Genomic DNA, 16,145 nt, shown 5'->3' with positions numbered 1-16,145 from the left:
AACAGTCATCTTATACTTCAGCTTTAATTTGTCAGATCTATTCTTTCCCTCTCTCTATTTCCTTTAAGTTACCCTTACCAATACTCTTCAGTTCTGTGCCCTTCTCCAGGCCTCTCTCTCCTTTCTTTTTTTCTCAGCTGGTAGAGCTCCCTTATAGTATTTCTTGTAGGGCAGGTCTTTTGTTGACAAATTCTCTTAGCATTTGTTTATCTGTGAAAATTTTAGGCTCTCCTCTCTCAATTCTGAAGGAGAGCTTCGCCTGGATAAAGAATTCTTGGCTGGCAATTTGTCTCTTTCAGAATTTTAAATGTCATACCACTGCTTTCTCACCTCCATGGTGCCCACTGAGTAGTCAGTACTTAGTTTTATATTGTTTCCCTTGCATGTGGTGAATTGCTTCTCCCTTGCTGCTTTCAGAACTTTCTCCTTCTCTTCAGCATTTGACAATCAGATCAGAATATGTCTTGGAGTGGTTCTATCTGGAGTTCATTGGGCATCTCTGATTGGCATATTTATGTGATTTAGAAGGGTTGGGAAGTTTTCCCCAACAATATTTTTGAATACTCTTCTTAGCCCTTTACTCTTCTATTCACCTTCTTGCCTTCTGGAACACCAATGATTCTTTTTCTTTTCTTTTTTGAGATATAATCACATAACATACAATCATTCAAAGTATATAATCAGTTGTTCACAGTATCATCATATAGTTGGCTTTCCATCACAATTAAACTTTAAACATTTTCATTACTCCAAAATGTAAAGTAAAAATTAAAATAAAAAAGAACATCCAAAACATCCCATTCCTCTCCTCCTCCATTGTTCATTTACTTTTTTTAAAATACAGTTTAACTGAGATACACTCACATACCCTACAGTTATCCACAGTGTACAATTATTCACAGCACCATCCTACAGTTGTGCATTCATCACCAGAATCAATTTCTGAAACTTTCCTTACTCCAAAATAAAAATAAAAGTAAAATAAGAACCCCTAACTATTTCCATCTCCTCCATCCCACCCTACTCTTCATCTAATTTTTGTCCCCCATTTTCCACTCAACTGTCCATACACTGGATAAGGTAGTGGGAGCCACAAGGTTTTCATAGTCACACAGTCACACTATGTAATCTTCATAGTTACACAATCGTCTTCAAGAATCACGGTCACTGGGTTGCAGTTTGACAGCTTCTGGTATTTCCCTCTAGTCATTCTAACACACTAAAGACTAAAAGGTGATATCCATACAGCACATAAGAATACCCTCCAGAGTGACCTCTAGACTCCATTTGAAGTCTGTCAGCCACCGGAACCTTATTTTGTTTCATCTCGCCTCCCCCTTTTGGTCAAGATGATCCTCTCAATCCCACAGTGCTGGGTCCAGGCTCATCTCCGGGAGTCATTTCTCATGTTGCCAGGGGGATTCACACCCCGGGAGTCACGTCCCACATAGGGGGAGGGCAGTGAATTGACATGCCAAGTGGGCTTAGTGAGAGAAGGGGCACATCTGAGCATCAAAGAGGCTCTCTGGGGGGAGCTTAGAGGCACAATGATAGGTGAGCTTAGCCTCTCCCTTGCAGCAACTAGCCTCACAGGGGAAAGCCCCCGGATCAAGCACTCAGCCCACAAAATTGGCAGTCCTCAAGGTTTTTGAGAAAATCAGCAATAGCCCAGCAGGGTAAGTCCAACACTTTCACATTTCTCCCCGGTTCCTCAGGGGGCCTGGAAAATGCACTTATACTCTGCCGATATCACTCTGGGATGTGTCAGGATGTCACCCCAACCCGCAGAAACTCACCAAATCCCACTTCCTATTCAAAGCTCCATGCATTTATGGTGTTTAAACAAACTCATCATACAAGTTAGATTATCTAGTGTGCTACAGAAAGTATAGATCCTGCACCAGATAAATATCTACTCCCTTGGTCTCATACATAAGTTGTAGTTTTAAAACTCTGTCAGTATTTGTCTTTTACCTTTGAGCCTGATTTGCCTTAGTCCTAACCAGATACTCTTCATTCATATCTCTAATTAAAGTCTGAATTCCTTTTTAGCTCTTTCAACAGTTGCTGTATGGGATAACACTGACACTCATAGCTGCCAAGTTCTACCTCCGAGTCTCATGTGTCACACATACACCCAAAGTTCCAGAGACCGACCAGGTTACACACAAGGAGCTCAGCATCTCAGGACTTAGAGATAACCATTACAACTCAGGAATAGATGTGACTGCTGTTAAGAGCTTACAATCCAGGGACCATTACAATAAGCATCTCCATGATAAACTGTGTTCTAAGATTCAGTTCTCAGAGTTTACACATTATAGATAGCCCATATTAGTGAGGCATTATAGTGTTTGTCCTCTTGTTTCTGGTGTGCCTCACTCAAAATGTTGTACTCAAGACTCATTCACCTAGTTGTGCGTCTCACAGCTTCATTTCTTGTAGCCGCTCGATATTCTATTGTATGCATACACTACAGTTCACTATTCTGTTCTTCAGTCAATGTACTCTTAGGCCACCTCCATCTATTGCAAATAGTGAATACTGCCACTATACATATTGGTGTGTAAATGTCCATTCATGTCTCTGCTCTCCTCTCTTCCAAGTGTATACCCCATACTGAGGTTGCAGGACCTTGAAGCCCCCACATACCTAGCTTCTTGGGGGACCACCTTACTGTCTGTTCCAGTTTGCTAATGCTACCAGAATGCAAAACACCAGAAATGGATTGGCCTTTATAAAAGGGGGTTTATTTGGTTAAACAGTTACAGTCTTAAGGCCATAAATTGTCCAAGGTAATGCATCAGCAATCGGGTACCTTCACTGGAGGATGGCCAATGGTGTCCAGAAAACCTCTGTTAGCTGGGAAGGCACGTGGCTGGCATCTGCTCCAAAGTTCTGCTTTCAAAATGGCTTTCTCCCAGGACGTTCCTCTCTAGGCCACAGCTTCTCTTCAAAATGTCACTCTCAGTTGCTCTTGGAGTGTTTGTTCTCTCTTAGCTTCTCCGGAGAAAGAATCTGCTTTCAACGGCTGTCTTCAAACTGTCTCTCATCTGTAGCTACTCTTTCAGCTTCTGTGCATTCTTCAAAGTGTCCCTCTTGACTGTAGCACATTCGCCCCTTCTGTCTGAGCTTGTATCATGCTTGAGTAAACTCAAGGCCCATTCTGAATGGGCGGGGCCACACCTCCATGGAAACTATCCAATCAGAGTCATCACCCACAGTTGGGTGGGGCACATCTCCATGGAAACACTCAAAGAATTAAAATCTAATCAACACTGAATCAGCTGCCTACACAAGATTACATCAAAGATAATGGCATTCTGGGGGACATAATATATCCAAACCGGCACAATGTCCTCCAGATAGGCTACACCACTCTATTTCCCTACCGACAGTGAATACATACATCTCTCTCTCCAAGTTCTCTCCAGCACTTGTGTCCCTCTGTTTATTTTTTTCCCTGCAATTTTATAGGGATATATTCAAATACCATGCAATCATCCACAGTATAAAGTCAATTGTTTACAGTATCATCATATGGTTGTGCATTGTCACAATTAGCACTTATACATGTTCATTACTCAAAAAAAGAGAATTGAAACAAAATAATAAAAAGGACAAAAGGAAAAATAAAAATAAAATACAGCAATAAGGTCAGTAATAAAAAGGATAAAAGGAAAATAAAAACAAGATAAAATATAGCCATAAAGAAAGAGGAAGAGGCAAAAAGTAAAAAAGACAAAAGAAAAAGAAAAAGAGAAAAAAATGGCAACTAAAAAGCCACAAAAGAAAAGGTTAAAATAAAATAGAATACCATAAAAAAAAGAGACAAAAACATTAATGCCAAGAATCTCATACCCCTCCCTTATGCTCCCTCTTACAGGCATGTAGCTTTGGTGTATTGCCTTTGTTACAATTAAAGCAAGCATATTGCAATGTTACTGTTAACTACAGACTCTAGCTTGCATTGACTGTGATTTTCCCCTAATACTACACCCTTTTTAACACCTTGCAAAGTTGACATTCATTTGTTCTCTCTCATGCAAAAACATAGTTGTACATTTTATCACCATCAACTGCTCTAAGTTTCACTAAGCCACACATTCCCAGTCCTTATCTTCTCTTTCCTTCTGGTGTCCTACATGGCCCTAACCTTTCCCTTTCAACCATACTCACAGTCATCTTTGTTAAGTGTACTTACATTATTGTGCTACCATCTCCCAACATTGGGCTCCAAACATCTCTCTCCTGTGTTTTCCTATCTGTCTGTAGCACTCCTTCTAGTATTTCCTGTAGAGCAGGTATCTTGTTCACAAACTCTCTCACTGTCTGTTTGTCAGAGAATATTGTAAACTCTCCCTCATATTTAAAGGACAGTTTTACCAGATATGAAATTCTTAGTTGGTGTTTTTTCTTTCAGTATCTTAAATGTATCATACCACTGCCTTCTCGCCTCCATGGTTTCTACTGAGAAATCTGCACAGTCTTATTGATCTTCCCTTGTATGAGATGGATCGCTTTTCTCTTGCTGCTTCCAGAATTCCCTGTCTTTGACACTCAATAATCTAATTACTAAGTGTCTTGAAATAAGTCTATTTGGATCTATCCTGTTTGGAGTTCGCTGTGCTTCTTGGATCTGTAATTTTATGTCTTTCGTAAGGGATGGGAAATTTTCAGCGACTATTTCCTCCATTATTACCTCTGCCCCTTTTCCCTTCTCTTCCCCTTCTGGGACACCCATGACACATACATTCATGAGCTGCATGTTGCCACTCAGTTCCCTGAGACATCACTCATATCTCTCCATTCTTTTCCCCATCTGCTCTTTTGCGTGTAGGGTTTCAGATGTCCTGTTCTCCAGTTCATGAATCTCTTCTTCTGCCTCTTGAAATCTGCTGCTGTATGTCACCACTGTGTTCCTCATCTCGTGTTCTGCTTTTCATTCCCGTAAGTTCCGCCAATTTGTTTTTTCAAACTTTCAATTTCTTCCTTGTGTTCGCCCAATGTCTTCTTTATATCCTTCATCTCTTTTGCCATATCTTCCCTCAACTTGTTGAAATGATTTTTGGATTTTTTTAACTGATTTAGGAGATTTGTTTGATTAATAATTAGTTGTTTTAATTCTTGTATCTCTGTTAAGTGTAAGTTTGTTCCTTTCCCTAGGCCCTATCTTCGTTTTTCCTAGTGTGATTTTTCACTTTCTGTTGTCTAGGCATCTGGTTTCCCTGAATGCTCCATTCAGATTTTCCCAGACCAGAGGAGCTCAGGTCTTACAGCGAGGCTGTATATTCAGTTTTCCCTAACGGTGGGTCCCAGAAGATTGACAGACTTTCCTGTGAGGTCTCTAGCCTCTGTGCTTTGCCTATCCAGCCCAGCAGGTGGTGCTTGTCAGCCTGCAGCTCCCCACCAGCGTAAAGAGGTGTGGTTCCTTTAATTCACAGTGGACCCTGACCTGTCGAGGGGCTGAGAGTGTCAGAAGCCAAGTGGTTATTTCTGGTTTGTTTGTTTTCCCCTAGGCCCTGGGGTCTGAATTCTCTGAGAGATGGGAGCCACTTGGGCTGGTCCCACCCCCCCTTTTCTTAGGGAATATATGAGCCCAAGGGAGTTATCTTCTCCATTTGAATTCCTCCTTTATCTTTCTAGCTGTTAACTTCACACTTGCCTGGGTCAGCACAGACTCGAAGATGCCTGAGGCTTTCTCTAATGTGCTGCTTAGAATGTGAGAAAAAAAAAATGGAAAAAGAGCAAAGGCCTTTTTTCAGAGCCAGTCCCTAGTCCCTCAGTTTTTTTGGGACACAGCTGCTTTCCAGTATTCTGAAAACTCTCTGTTTTATTTATTTATGTATTTTTTTCCCATAAGCCCTGCCTCCTCCTTGCTGGAAGGAATCTGCTTCCCTTCCTGCTCCTTGCTTGTAGCTTGTATTCAGTAGTCCAAATATGTTAATTAAAACTGCAGTTGGAGCTTGGTTGAGTTACTTTCCCTGTAACCTGTTTCGTTTCTTCACATGGCAGTGTTTCAGCTCGGCCTGCTCTGTCTCAGTGAGGAGCGACTTCAGCTCCGGGTTTGCAGAGCTTTACTTACAATTCTGAGCTACAGTCTCAGCCACTCCACCCATTCCAGGCTGGTGTCCGATGTGTGTCTATTCACAGATGCCTCCCAACAGTTGTTCCAGATTATTTACTAGTTGCTCTAGAGGACTAACTAAATTCTACACTTCTCTATGCCATCATCTTGCTCCACCTCCCAATGATTCTTGTATTTGTGCGCTTCATGTTGGCCATCATTTCCGTGAGATCCATTTCAAATTTTTCAATTTTTTTCACCATTCATTCTTTTGCGCTTTTGCATTCCATTGTCCTGTCTTAGAGGTCGCTAATTCATTCCTCTGCCTCTTCAAATCTGCTGTTAGATGTCTCAAGAATATTTTTAATTTGATCAACAGTATCTTTTATTTCCAATGATCTGCTATTTTTTTATTTATCCTGGCAAATTATTCTTTATGCTCTTTGAGGGTCTTTTTCATGTCCTTTATATCCTGAGCCATGACACTGATGTTTGTGGTTACTTCTTTGATTAATTGCTCAAAGTTCTGTGTCTCCTCTGGCTTTTGGACATTTGGGTTATTCATATCTCTGGTTTCGTCATATGCTTTAAAACTTTCTGTTGTTTTTGGCCTCTTGGCATTTGGTTACCTGGACAGGGTTCTTTTAGGACATGCAGGATTATTTGAACATAATGAAATAATTGGTGGAGTACACTTTCCCTGACCATCAGATAGTGCTCTTGAGCCACCTCTTCCCCTCAAGTCAGTTCACCCCCAACTTTGTCTATGCACTGAGAGGGGGTCCAACTCATGTGGAAGACCAATCAGTGCACCAATTTTTCGTGTGCACTGGGGACTGCCAGCCCTGTGGATGGGGGGGGGGGCATACCCTGCATGGTTTGGCTGGTGGTCCGCTCCAGGACACAGTGGTCCCAGCCATTCCCTGGGCTGCAGGTGGAGTACTCTGGGGCTGCAGAGCTGTGCGTCTTACCTTCCAGCTCAAATGCCCCACAGTCCCTGTCTGCCCTGCACCCAGCAGTCCCTGGGACTGGGGGAGGCTCCTCATACTTCCGTACAGTGCCCTCACCTTTAGGCTGTTCACACTGTGGGCTTCCACGCAGGAAGAGTGGATGCTGTCACAAGTCTGCCGAACCCCGAGTTTCCTCAAGGAAGCTCTCAGCTGTGGTGCTGTGAAGGGGTATCTCCCCAGCCAACTGCAAAGATGGCTGAACAGGGTGTGGAAATCTGCCCCGTTCTGTGCTCATCTGCCTGCTCCAACTGCCAGTCTCTGGCATGGAGGCTCTTGGCTGCAGGTCTGCGAAGGGTTACCACCATAGCAGGAGGTGAGGACGTTGCCCGGGGCATGGAAGGCTGTTCCCTTCTGCACTCATCAGCTAGCTCCAACCACTCATTCTCTGGCGGCGTTCCAGGCTGAACACTCACCAGTCTTAAACACAGTCTCTACAAGTACGTCCTCACCATGGGTACAGAAGTTCCTGCCCAGCTGGTGGAACCCTGGAACTTCTGTTCTGGAGTGCTTTCTGTCCTTTATCTAGTGTTCTTCACAGAGCAGTTTTGCTCTGTCTCTCCTAATCCGCCATCTTTCTGGTCTACAATTGCATCTTAATTGCTAAGACTATCATACATCACATTCATGGAAGAGCTTACTTCTAGGGGAAGGGGATGGAACAGTTTCTGAGGCTACAAGTCCAAAATCAAGGCATTGTTAAGACCAAACTTTCTGCCCAAAGACTAGTGCTCTGGTGCTGGCTTGCTGCAGTCCTGGGATTCCTTGGCTCATATCTCTGCCTCACATTACCTGGAGACATCCTCTCCTTTCTCCCTGCTCTTGTGGTTTCTAATGACTTCTTGCAATTACTTTTTAATGTTTGCTCCAATCATTCTGCATTTTCTATAAACTAGTCATAAATTTACATGATTTAATAAGGAATCTATTCAGAAAAATAAAAATAAACTTGGCCACAATTTATTTAATCAGAAATCTATGGAATATTTAAAAATATGTATCAAAATAAATACTGTTCTCCTACTTACTGGACAACATTATACAAGTTACATAATCTCTGGGCCTCCAATCTCTAATATTTAGAAAAGAGAATAATGCACCTACCTCACAAGCTGCTATGAAGATTAAATAAGACAATGGGCATGTAAGCACTCTGTAAACTTTAAAGCTCTATACAAATTTGATCAAACAATAATAGAAACAAGAATTACTAATCTGTACTACCCAAAAGGAAATAGTTTAATGTCACAGAGGTAAGGCATAGTGCTTTTCGTAATTTTTTTATTTATTTCAAACAAGGGGATGAAGCACTACAAAAGGTTATGCTACATATCTTAATAAGTTAGTTTCTTTTGTTAGTTTTTTTTAGGTATAAGCAATTTATTATGTACCTTTTTAAACCTACGTTAGACAAGAATATTCCCTTCTTAATCTTAAGAAGTTAAGCATTTCAGGAAAATTGGTAAAACAAAATAAAACTTGGTCTTTAACAATAAGGAAAAGAAATATCAATATTAAAAGTAAGTGGAACTTGAAAGAGACCACCAAAGAAAAGAAAGAAAAGATGGGTATGGGTAAGTTCTATGAATGTCAAAAATGTCAGTAACCAGAATATTATTGTGCATGCATTATTTTAAAGGGACAATATCAACATATACGTATTCTCTGAACTGGAATAACTTCCAGTCTTACTGGATATAGGTAAAATATAATGTATACATTTATATGTATATTCAAAATAGACTGCCTAAAAAATTTTCCCAGGAAAAATTACACACAAAATCATTTCAGATATACAGACTGCCCTACTAGAGAATAAGGTTCAATTTTATTAAAAGATGCATTAGAATATTTTCTGTGTTCTGGATACTTAATAGATTTAGCAGCCACAGAATAATAAATAGCAGTATAAGATTATCAAATATTCTTCTTTAACTAAAGAATTCTTATATAGTAAAACAAATCTCAGATCTTTTTTATCAGCCAGAAGAAACATCACTTGACAGTGTCCTTTTATATTACCAGAAATTATGCCTAAAAGCATCATGCATATGTAAATGCAATCTTTTACCTTCAACATCATCTGAAAAGGTAGACAAAAAAAATTAGAAGTGGGTGATAATACAGTTCCAAATGTACTAGTATATACGATAAATAAGAGAGTGAAAACGTCAAATAAGCAATATAATCTCTTGACAGAAGGAACTTGTATTCATTTTAGTCAAATCCTAGAGGTATCCTAAAAGATATAAAGTATGTACTATATTTTCAGGACTTTGAGACAGATTTAACATTAAATTAAAGGGTTATAAAATATCCCTATGGAAGAACTCTAAAGATGGAGTCAACTAAGAGTTGCCTTTTGATGAAGTAGTAAAGGGAAAACATCAATAATTGAGCTGAAGGACACTTCCATTTTTTTCAGTATCTAAATTTTTTTAATTTACTATTTCAGGATGAGTAAATTTTCAGAAGAAACTCTGAGTTCATGTTTTGATCTTTTCTAGAAAACATGATTCTACTACTGCTTATCTAACTAACTGTTATAGCCAAAGGATCATTTCTGGATGCTGATTTAAAAATAAAGAGCCTAAATTCACAAAGAGAACTAAAAAGTTGGCTCTAAACTTAATTATACTGTAAGTGCATAACAAACGAAAACGATCTAACTAAAAAATATCAAAGCTGTACATATTTTTTAAAACAGAAAAATTATCCTCAGCAATCCCTAAAAACTAACTAGAAAAAGAGCTAAATTTTGAATCTGCAATAGTTAAGGGAAAAAAAGGAAGGTAGGGAAGGAAGGTAGGGAAGGTAAGAAAGGTAGGAAGGAAGGGGAAGAAGAGAGGAAGAGAGGATGGGAGTGGGGGGGATGAAGGAGGAAGAAAGTCTTTTTCTTTGAAGTGTTACAAAAGGTGTCTTGCATCCAACTTTCTCATCTGAGAAACAACTAGGGAAAGAAGTATCTTTTCCTTTAAAGTGTGTTTTCCAGTGTGTTTGCACCTAAGTGTTCTCATGTGACTGACAATTTCTTTTTTTTCATGAGTACTAGATCAAATTTACTTAAGATTTTTTACCCCTGAGAAATTAATGAAGTTGAATCATATGTTAAATGTCATGAAAGAATAAAAATTAAGACAAAGTATATTTAAGTCTAAGGAACTGTGACTATTCAACACAACCCAGTTTCAAATGTGCCTATTAAGAGGATTCTGTAGTAAACAGAGAAGTTAATATCTACATATATTTCTGCTTTACTTTTACTTAATAAGATATGTGCATAGTCAATACACATTTACATTTCTTTATGATTTGCCTACCCAGAATTCTGAAAGACCATATTTTGGCCTAAATTAGATTTATAAAATGTGTGAATATATACATTTTTCTGACTTTCTGGAATAATGAAAAACCTACCATGTCCTACTGCATCACCCAGTCTATGAGGAATGCACTCTTCATTGCAATCTATGCGCACTGTGAAGTGTTACTCAGTAAGTATGCTTTTGCAATACACAGAACAAAATGTATAGATCTCCATCAAGCAATGCAAACAAATACTGACAGAAAGGCACACCTTGCTTTCAAGTATGGAAGTAATTTGAAGCACGAAAGGAAAAGAAGGATGTAACAAAGAAATATGCAGATTTTAATCTTTCTCATATCATTTAAGACCAAATGGACTAGATATAAAGAAAAAATTTTTTCTAAGTATAAATTGTTGTTCTTTATAAATGATCAAGCACTATGTGAAAAGCTTAAGAATTTATTAGAACAAAACCCTTAAACTTCATACTATTCACCAGATAATATAAAGATAAAATCATTTGATGTTCAATTTATAATCAAAAATGATTATTTAACCCAGAAATTTCTCATATTCACATGGTGTAATTAAACCCAAAATCAAAGAGAGGAGAAAATATTGCCTAGGAAAGAAGAATCTATCCCATCTCATTATAGTGTTCCAAAATCACATGCAAAGCAATCGTGCTAAAAGTAATTTTCTAGGAAAAAGCCTATGTCTTTATTGATTAAAAAATAGAAAAGAACTAAGAAAAGAAAATCTTCTAAATAAATTTGTAAAATAAATCCAACTTTATAATCAGCAAAATCACAATTCTTAATTTTATGTACAGATAATTAAGTAACACATTAACAATAACTGGAAACTTACCTACTTCTTCTTCTTCATCATTAGATATTATATTATATAGTGTGTCCAAAGCATAACCTATTATTTCAGAATCTGAACTGGAAAAAATAAATTATTAGACTTATACACTGCTGGTTGGAGTATAAACTGTTATAACCATTTTTAGACAGTTATTTAACAACACTGTAAGAAACATTAATTACATCTAAAAACTTACACCAAGAAAATATCAGAATGCAAACTGAATACTTATAGTTGTGAAAAATTAGTAGCAACCCAAATGTCCAATAAAATAGTTCAATTCTCGTAATTCATACATAAAAGGCAGCAATGAAAAAAATGTAATAAGAAGAATGTTTAATGTCATAGTAATTTAAAAACTCACGATATAATGCTATGTTGGAAAAAAACTGAATACAAAATTTGATGTACAGAATGATCTAAACAGCAAAATATATACTTGTATAAGTGTGTATATATCTATATAAACATGAAAAAACCCTTATAAATAAATTTGTAAATTAAACCCAAATTTAAAATCAGCAAAATTAGCAAAACTCAGATAATTTTATGTCTGTATATACATATACATTTTATGTAACTATATATATAAATACAATAAATACATGAAAAAACTAGATAGAAATATACACAAATGAACAGCATTATGTCACGTTGGACTATGAGAATTTGTTCTTCCCTCTCTATACTTTATTTTGTTAAAAAAAACTCAGGTAAACATGTAGTATTTAAAAATTAGGTTTTGTAAGGTTTTGTAGTCACTGACAAACAGATTTTGAAGTCATGAGGGATAATGGCATTTACAGTGGGAAATCAAGAGGTCCTAAAGATTCAGAGGAGGCTCTAAAAAATCCAATAAAGTGAGTCTTCTATTGTTTATTGCTTGGTATTTGAGAAATTTTGAAGAGCAACTTTTAATAGACTGTTGAGAAACTAGGATTGAAAGTAACCTCTTCAATCTGATAAAGAGCATCTATGAAAAACCCATAGTTAACATATGTAAGGGTAAAAGACTAAAACTTACTCCCTACGATTAGGACCAAGCCAGAGATGTCCCCTATTGCCACTTCTATTCAACAGCAACTGGAGGTTCTAGCCAGAGCAATTAGGTAAAAAAAATGAAACGAAAGGCATCCAAATTATAAGGACCTGGGATGGAGTGTGGAATGAGGCATTAATGCTTTTTGGGGTAAGGGAAAAATCTTGAATGGATGGTGGAAGGGTTGCACAACGTTGTGAATGAAATTGACACCACTGAATGGTATATCTGAAAGTGGATAAAATGGGGAATGTAAGGTTATATATGTTACCAGAATAAATTTTTTTTAAAAGAAGTCATCTACATCGGACTACAATAAGTAAAACTATCTCTTTGTGCAGACAGCATGATTCTGTACACAGAAAATCCTTTAAAAATCAACCAAATCTTTCTGATGTAAGGAAAATGTTCAGGGATAGATTGTGGTGATGAACGCATAACTACGTGATCATATTGTGGACAGTTGATTGTATACCATGGATGATTGTATGGTTGTGTGAATGTATTTCAATAAAACTGAATTAAAAAAAAAAAAAAGTTAATAATCAGCCATCAGGAGGAGGTGGGGCAAGATGGCAGACTGGTGAGCTGTATGTTTTAGTTACTCCTCCAGGAAAGTAGGTAGAAACCCAGGAACTGCATGGACTGGACACCACAGAGCAATCTGACTTTGGGCATACTTCATACAACACTCATGAAAACGTGGAACTGCTGAGATCAGCGAAATCTGTAAGGTTTTGCGGCCAGGGGACCCGCGCCCCTCCCTGCCAGGCTCAGTCCCGTGGGAGGAGGGGCTGTCAGCTCCGGGAAGGAGAAGGGAGAACTGCAGTGGCAGCCCTTATCGGAAACTCATTCTACTGATCCAAACTCCAACCATAGATAGACTGAGACCAGACACCAGAGAATCTGAGAGCAGCCAGCCCAGCAGAGAGGAGACAGGCATAGAAAAAAAACAACACGAAAAACTCCAAAATAAAAGCGGAGGATTTTTGGAGTTCTGGTGAACATAGAAAGGGGAAGGGCAGAGCTCAGGCCCTGAGGCGCATATGAAAATCCCAAAGAAAAGCTGATCTCTCTGCCCTGTGGACCTTTCCTTAATGGCCCTGGCTGCTTTGTCTCTTAGCATTTCAATAACCCATTAGATCTCTGAGGAGGGCCCTTTTTTTTTTTTTTAATCCTTTTTTCTTTTTCTAAAACAATTACTCTAAGAAGCCCAATACAGAAAGCTTCAAAGACTTGCAATTTGGGCAGGTCAAGTCAAGAGCAGAACTAAGAGAGCTCTGAGACAAAAGGCAATAATCCAGTGGTTGAGAAAATTCACTCAACACCACAACTTCCCAAGAAAAGAGGGGTGTCCGCTCACAGCCATCATCCTGGTGGACAGGAAACACTCCTGCCCATCGCCAGCCCCATACCCCAGAGCTGCCCCAGACAACCCAGTGTGACGGAAGTGCTTCAAATAACAGGCACACACCACAAAACGGGGCGTGGACATTAGCCTTCCCTGCAACCTCAGCTGATTGTCCCAGAGTTGGGAAGGTGGAGCAGTGTGAATTAACAAAGCCCAATTCAACCATCATTTCAGCAGACTGGGAGCCTCCCTACACAGCCCAGTAGCCCAGAACTGCCCTGGGGGGACGGCACTCACCTGTGACATAGCACAGCCATCCCTCAACAGAGGACCCGGGGTGCACAGCCTGGAAGAGGGACCCACTCCAAGTCTCAGGAGCCATACGCCAATACCAAGGACTTGTGGGTCAGTGGCAGAGACAAACTGTGGCAGGACTGAACTGAAGGATTAGACTATTGCAGCAGCTTTAAAACTCTAGGATCACCAGGGAGATTTGATTGTTAGGGCAACCTCCCCTCCCTGACTGCCCAGAAACACGCCCCATATACAGGGCAGGCAACACCAACTACACATGCAAGCTTGGTACACCAATTGGACCCCACAAGACTCACTCCTCCACTCACCAAAAAGGCTAAGCAGGGGAGAACTGGCTTGTGGAGAACAGGTGGCTCGTGGATGCCACCTGCTGGTTAGTTAGAGAAAGTGTACCCCACGAAGCTGTAGATCTGTGAGATAAGGACTTCAATTGGTCTACAAATCCTAAAAGAACCCTATCAAGTTCAGCAAATGCCACGAGGCCAAAAACAACACAAAATTATAAAGCATATGAAAAAACCAGACGATATGGATAACCCAAGCCCAAGCACCCAAATCTAAAGATCAGAAGAGACACAGCACCTAGAGCAGCTACTCAAAGAACTAAAGATGAACAATGAGACCATAGTACGGGAGACAAAGGAAATCAAGAAGACCCTAGAAGAGCATAAAGAAGACATTGCAAGACTAAATAAAAAATGGATGATCTTATGGAAATTAAAGAAACTGTTGACCAAATTAAAAAGATGCTGGACACTCATAGTACAAGACTAGAGGAAGTTGAACAACGAATCAGTGACCTGGAAGATGACAGAATGGAAAATGAAAGCATAAAAGAAAGAATGGGGAAAAAAATTGAAATGGACCTCAGGGATATATGATAGATAATATGAAACGTCCGAATATAAGACTCATTGGTGTCCCAGAAGGGGAAGAAAAGGGTAAAGGTCTAGGAAGAGTATTCAAAGAAATTGTTGGGGAAAACTTCCCAAATCTTCTAAACAACGTAAATACACAAATCATAAATGCTCAGCAAACTCCAAATAGAATAAATGCAAATAAACCCACTCCGAGACATATACTGATCACACTGTCAAACACAGAAGAGAAGGAGCAAGTTCTGAAAGCAGCAAGAGAAAAGCAATTCACCACATACAAAGGAAACAGCATAACGCTAAGTAGTGACTACTCAGCAGCCAACATGGAGGCGAGAAGTCAGTGGCACGATATATTTAAAATTCTGAGTGAGAAAAATTTCCAGCCAAGAATACTTTATCCAGCAAAGCTCTCCTTCAAATTTCAGGGAGAGCTTAAATTTTTCACAGACAAACAAATGCTGAGAGAATTTGCTAACAAGAGACCTGCCCTACTGGAGATACTAAAGGGGGCCCTATAGACAGAGAAACAAAGACAGGACAGAGAGACTTGGAGAAAGGTTCAGTACTAAAGAGATTCGGTATGGGTACAATAAAGGATATTAATAGAGAGAGGGGAAAAATATGACAAACATAAACCAAAGGATAAGATGGCTGATTCAAGAAATGCCTTCACGGTTATAACGTTGAATGTAAATGGATTAAACTCCCCAATTAAAAGATATAGATTCGCAGAATGGATCAAAAAAAAATGAACAACCAATATGTTGCATACAAGAGACTCATCTTAGACACAGGGACACAAAGAAACTGAAAGTGAAAGGATGGAAAAAAATATTTCATGCAAGCTATAGCCAAAAGAAAGCAGGTGTAGCAATATTAATCTCAGATAAAATAGACTTCAAATGCAGGGATGTTTTGAGAGACAAAGAAGGCCACTACATACTAATAAAAGGGGCAATTGAGCAAGAAGAAATTACAATTGTAAATGTCTATGCACCCAATCAAGGTGCCAGAAAATACATGAGAGAAACACTGGCAAAACTAAAGGAAGCAATTGATGTTTCCACAATAATTGTGGGAGACTTCAACACATCACTCTCTCCTATAGATAGATCAACCAGACAGAAGACCAATAAGGAAATTGAAAACCTAAACAATCTGATAAATGAATTAGATTTAACAGACATATACAGGACATTACATCCCAAATCACCAGGATACACATACTTTTCTAGTGCTCACGGAACTTTCTCCAGAATAGATCATATGCTGGGACATAAAACAAGCCTCAATAAATTTAAAAAGATTGAA

At 38.9% G+C, this 16,145-nt stretch overlaps 1 protein-coding gene across 4 annotated transcripts in view; it reads right to left on the bottom strand.

The window, feature by feature from the left end:
• Positions 1-16,145, bottom strand: part of USO1 (USO1 vesicle transport factor) — a 121,389-nt gene that overhangs the window by 74,460 nt on the left and 30,784 nt on the right. For 2 of the 4 annotated variants that reach the window (XM_037829999.1, XM_037830000.1), the window contains exon 4: positions 11,252-11,328. The exons of 1 other annotated variant lie outside the window; for it this stretch is intronic. In XM_037829999.1, the coding sequence (XP_037685927.1) occupies positions 11,252-11,328 (77 nt within the window). The remainder of the gene's footprint in view (positions 1-11,251; positions 11,329-16,145) is intronic. One more of the 4 variants, XM_037830001.1, reaches the window with a different exon arrangement.

Source organism: Choloepus didactylus, chromosome 3 (genome assembly GCF_015220235.1).
Source record: "Choloepus didactylus isolate mChoDid1 chromosome 3, mChoDid1.pri, whole genome shotgun sequence".
In the NCBI taxonomy this organism is placed as follows: domain Eukaryota; kingdom Metazoa; phylum Chordata; class Mammalia; order Pilosa; family Megalonychidae; genus Choloepus; species Choloepus didactylus.
Note: the sequence above shows the minus strand (reverse complement) of the source record. Positions and strands in the feature narration are given on the sequence as shown.